The sequence below is a fragment of the Triticum urartu genome, chromosome 7A, assembly GCF_056163025.1.
Source record: "Triticum urartu cultivar PI428250 chromosome 7A, HENAU_Tu73, whole genome shotgun sequence".
NCBI lineage: Eukaryota > Viridiplantae > Streptophyta > Magnoliopsida > Poales > Poaceae > Triticum > Triticum urartu.
In genome coordinates this window covers 101973638-101978317 of record NC_141879.1, presented here as the reverse complement: position 1 = coordinate 101978317, position 4680 = coordinate 101973638, and the positions used below count along the sequence as shown (strand labels likewise).

General features: G+C 50.1%; 1 protein-coding gene across 2 annotated transcripts; it reads right to left on the bottom strand.

Moving 5' to 3' along the window:
- Positions 1-2576: 2576 nt before the first annotated feature.
- CCOAOMT1 (S-adenosyl-L-methionine-dependent methyltransferases superfamily protein) lies at positions 2577-3994 on the bottom strand. Of its 2 annotated transcripts, XM_048686945.2 has the most exons (4): positions 3689-3977; positions 3475-3554; positions 3226-3370; positions 2577-3150 (listed from the first exon to the last, which is right to left on the bottom strand). In XM_048686945.2, exons 1-4 carry the CDS (start codon positions 3815-3817, stop codon positions 2725-2727), a joined length of 780 nt encoding a protein of 259 aa, XP_048542902.1. In that variant the 5' UTR covers positions 3818-3977; the 3' UTR covers positions 2577-2724. The 2 variants fall into 2 exon arrangements, with proteins under 2 accessions (XP_048542902.1, XP_087389675.1); XM_087533549.1 differs by having other exon boundaries at positions 2577-3370; positions 3689-3994.
- Positions 3995-4680: the final 686 nt, after the last annotated feature.

The following is a 4680-nucleotide window of genomic DNA, read 5'->3' as shown; positions in this document are numbered from 1 at the left end:
CCTTCTCTCTAAACCATTCCTAAAGAAGTTGTGGCATCTCATTATGAAGTCAACACTACTCAATCCAAATGAATACCAACCTCCTAAATAATTACTCCCTCCGTCCAAAAATACATGTGGAGAAATGGTTAAAAATGGATGTATCTAGAACTAAAATATGTCTACGTATATCCATTTCGGCGGAGTGATATAAGGGAGTACGTATTTGTTGTTACATCTGAGTGTGTTAACTAAAAGTTGGTTAAGCAAATTGTAAATAGGCACAAGTTGATCTAATTGATGATGAGAACTGATGGTGGCGGATGGACCTAGTTCGAGACACCTTTATTCCTACTGATGCAGCAGCTATACTGAACATTCCATTCTAATCAGGAGGTGGAGCATATTTCTTGGCTTGGGCTTTCGAGAAGTCCGGCATCTACACTGTAAAATCAGCGTACAGTGCTTTCATGATTCAAAAAGAGTGTGTTGCTCTAGAAGAAGGGCCGGCTACAGGAACCTCAAATGCAAATGAACAGATGTGGAATCCCTTGTGGAAGCTCAATGTAGTACCCAAGATTCATGTTTTTTGGTGGAGAGTAATTCAGGGAATTCTACCAGATGAGAAAACACTACACCGGCGACATATCCGTGATATTAGTCGTTGCAAACTCTATTTGGCAGCGGAAGAGGACCTAATGCATGCGCTTAAAAATAGTCCGCATGCCAAGGGTTTTGGGGATGAAGCTCATCGGTCGTTTGATTTCAAGTTACCTCGACTACATCCCGAGACATGGGCGTGAGACATTCTCTGTGACCCAATGCTCACTGATCAGGTCCGAGCGAAGATAGTGTCAATTATGTGGATCATTTGGCATTCACGTAATAAACAGACACATGATGAAGAAGGACCCAACCCGGCAAATGCGCTCAAGATCATTCGTGAGAACCTGGCCCTGTGGAACTACCAAAGGAGAAGGCCTTGGCTCTTCCCGGGTATGGGTGACGCCCTCCTGATGGTGCTTGTGTGAAAATAAATACCGGCGTTGGCATTGACAACGGTCTGGAGAGAGGAGAGGCGAGCGGTGTAGCCCCTCTTCGTCGGGCTTTCTTGGAGCATGGTGTAAGCCTCACGCGGGTGTTACGGATCCTCTGATTGCTGAAGCGCTCTCTTTGCATGACGGTGTGATATATGCTACACTTCTAGGTCTGCAAGACGTCGTGATGGAGATGGATTGCCTGGAGGTGGTGGACCTCTGAAACACTCCCCACAAATTCTTATGGAAATTGGGGAGCTGTCTGTTAGTTTTAAATCTTTTAGTACTCCCTCCGTTCCAAAATTCTTGTCTTAGATTTGTCTAGATACGGATGTATCTAACACTAAACCATGACTAGATACATCCGTATGTAGATAAATCTAAGACAAGAATTTTGGGACGGAGGGAGTATTTAACATGTTTCTAGATTTTCCAACCTTCCAGCTCATCTTTGTGTCAAGCGAGCCTGTTCGCTGCAAGTGACCGAGACTTGGACAGATGATGTACTCCCTCCATTTTTATATAGTCCGCATATTAGTTTTGGTCAAAGTCAAGCTTTGTAAGTTTTGACTAAATTTATAAACAAAAATATTAATATATACAATAAAAAATCAATACCACTAGATTCATTATTGAATGTACTTTCACATCATATAGATTTGTTATGGTAAATGTTTATATATTTTTCTATAAACTTGGTCAAACTTTGTAAAGTTTGACTTCGATCAAACCTAAATAAAAACAGAGGGAGTACCTCCTTTCCTGGTCAGTAGCCTTATGGCGGACTGTGCCAGGTATGCTTTTGTTGAATAAAGAACCCAAATTCCAACGCAAATAAAAGGCACAAGTTGATCTCAGAGAATGGTAATTATCGTACGGTAGCCTAAAATAATGGGTTTCACCAACACTCCTGTCCAGTACTCAGTACACTTCAATCCAAGCACACCTAGTACTAGGTGTTGTTAGATCTGAACTTATTTTAAGCGAAATCAAAGCAATAATTTAGGTGACCATGTGATGTAACATCAGCCATTCAGTTCAGCCAAAAAGTCATAAACTCCTCACATGAGCAGCTCAGCAACCGAACAAACCTTGACTCTTCCATTGGAGGAAGCTTCTCCTTCCAACCTACTCTTACTCAGACTTTGACATTTGAGGAAGCCTTTGTCATCCAGCGATCGATCGACTTCTAGATCACTGGCCACATGCATCATGCATGCCAGTCAGTCATCTACTTGTGGAAAGACAAATGTCTGCGCAACAACACAAGGTTGTCGCCGTCGACGAACCGTCCACGAACCCCTGTGCATCGCCGTCAGAAGATGGAAATCTTCAGCCCAAAGGGGTAAAATTCGGTCAAATTTATTGTGCCTGCCAGACGTCGCAAATGATTTGTTCAACGGATTCGACGGGGGCGCCGCATTTGGACATGTTTTCCAAGCGAGCGAGCAGGGGGGCGAAATGGAATGTTTTGATTTGCGCAGGTGGGTCGTCGGCGGCGGCGGCGGCCGCCATTGTCGCAAGCAAACAAGAAGAAATCTTCTGATAGGAGTACCAATATTAATCGTTTGTCTGGAGAAATCTTTATACGAATTGCAGAAGATAGATATAGAGTACAGAAGGCGAGCAGGAAAGACAAAATGGGGAGTAATTAATTAATTCTTGTTCTTGGCGTCTATGGCGGAGCGGCGGAGACGGGTTATGTGGTTCACTTGGCGCGGCGGCAGAGGGTGATGCCGTCGCCGACGGGGAGCTGGCAGATCTCGACGCGCTGGTCGGCGGCGAGGGCCTTGTTGAGGTCGAGGACGAAGTCGCGGTAGTAGCGGATGTACTTGCGCATGGGGGCGTCGGCGGGGAGCACGACGGAGCCGTTCCAGAGCGTGTTGTCGTAGCCGAGGAGGCCGCCGAGCTTGACGAGCTTCATGAGGCGCTCGTGGTAGTTGAGGTAGTTGTCCTTGTCGGCGTCCACGAAGACGAAGTCGAAGGTGCCGTGGTTGGCCTCGTCCTCCAGCAGCGCGTCCAGCACCGGCAGCGCCGGGCCCTCGCGGAAGTCGATCTTGTGCGCCACGCCGGCCTTCTCGATGCACGGCAGCCCCAGCTCGTAGTTCTCGCGGTTGATGTCCATGGCCAAGATCTGTTTCATTCCGGTTTCAGTTTCTTGGTGAATTGGGAGCGGTGGATCTGGGAGCGGAGAAGTGAGGGAGCTTACGGTGCCGTCGTCGGGGATGGCGAGCGCGGTGGCGAGGAGGGAGTAGCCGGTGTAGACGCCGATTTCCATGGTCTTCTTGGCGCCGATGAGCTTGAGCAGCATGTTGAGGAACTGGCCCTCGTCCGCCGACGTCGTCATCAGGTTCCTGCGCGCACGCACGCGCAAACAAACGAGATCCAGATCAGAAGATGTCACGCCAGATCCGGCCGAGGTGAGACGAAGGCAGATGAGGAAGAAAGAGGTCCGTACCATGGGTGGTTGGCGGTGATCTCGCGGAGCTCCTTCATGCACTCGTGCTCGCGCGGGTACACGCTCGTCTCCAGGATGTACTGCGCACAATCAGACCAAACCGCATCAGAAATCGCAAGATCAAACCGTATCAGAAACCGCGAGATCTGGCCAGCTCGCCGGAGACGGATGGAGCGAAAGAAGCGAAATTTTGTTGTGCGGTGGCAGCAAGTACCTGGTAGAGGGCGTCGCTCTGGAGCAGGCTCTTGTGGCCGACCTCGGAGTGGCGCGTGACCTGCTCGGAACCGTTGGCGGGCTGGTCCTTGGGCGCCGCGGCCGTGGCGTCGGCTGCCGTGGTGGCCATTGCTGGTGCTTGGTCCGAGGAAGGGAAGGGGCCGAGATCTGGGCTGCGCGTGCAGAGGTGGTTGGTTGGGTGGGTGACTGGATTGACGAGGTTGCCGGGAAGAGACTCGACGCGCGGGTTATATAGCAGCGCTGGCGGGCGCGCGGCAGCGGGAGGGGGAGAGGGGAGGGAGGAGCCAGGAAGGGAGGAGGAGGAGGAGGAACAGTCGCGTGGTGGTGGTCCGGGCGCTGGTTGGGTTGGTGAGGAGACCGAGCGAGTGGTAGGGGGAGGGGGACTGGTTGGTGGGAGAGAGACGGGTGGCGCGTCGGTCGTCGGCGAACGGGAGGGAGCGGTGGAGCGAAGCCCCGAATCGGTGCGGTGCGGCGGGGCTCGGCGACCTGTGCTTGTTGCGTGCATCGTTCAACCGTCGTGGGCAGGGTGGGTGCGGAAGGTCGTCGCTTTCTCGAGTGGAAAACACAGCCACGCAGGCACAACAGGCGTGCGGAAGGTCGTGGTTTGATGACCTCCGTCTGGACAAGGGACTTTTTGACTTGCAGGGGGTCCTCAAGGTAGTATTAGGATAGCAGTGGATAGATGCTAGAATAAAGTAAAACATTGACGATGTGTGTGCAAACACACGTGTGATTGTAACACACGGAAAATGGAGAAACCATATTTTATATATATACATACATATATATATATATATATATATATATATATATATCTTAAGATTCGTAAGTTCATCTCGACTGTCTTTTGCCTGCTGTAGAACTCTCTCGTTTCCTCTGGAGACGAACACTTCTCAGCTGAGGCTCTTGATCTAGTGGACTCGATCCCACTTCGAATCCATCCAAGTGTGTTTTGTGCTCCAAATCGATCCT

Coding starts and splice junctions, on each gene's coding strand:
- CCOAOMT1 (XM_087533549.1), bottom strand. CDS start 3,817: ATGGCCACCACGGCAGCCGACGCCACGGCCGCGGCGCCCAAGGACCAG. Junction 3,555..3,688: donor AGAGCGACGCCCTCTACCAG/GTACTTGCTGCC, acceptor GATTGTGCGCAG/TACATCCTGGAGACGAGCGT. Junction 3,371..3,474: donor ATCACCGCCAACCACCCATG/GTACGGACCTCT, acceptor GCGTGCGCGCAG/GAACCTGATGACGACGTCGG.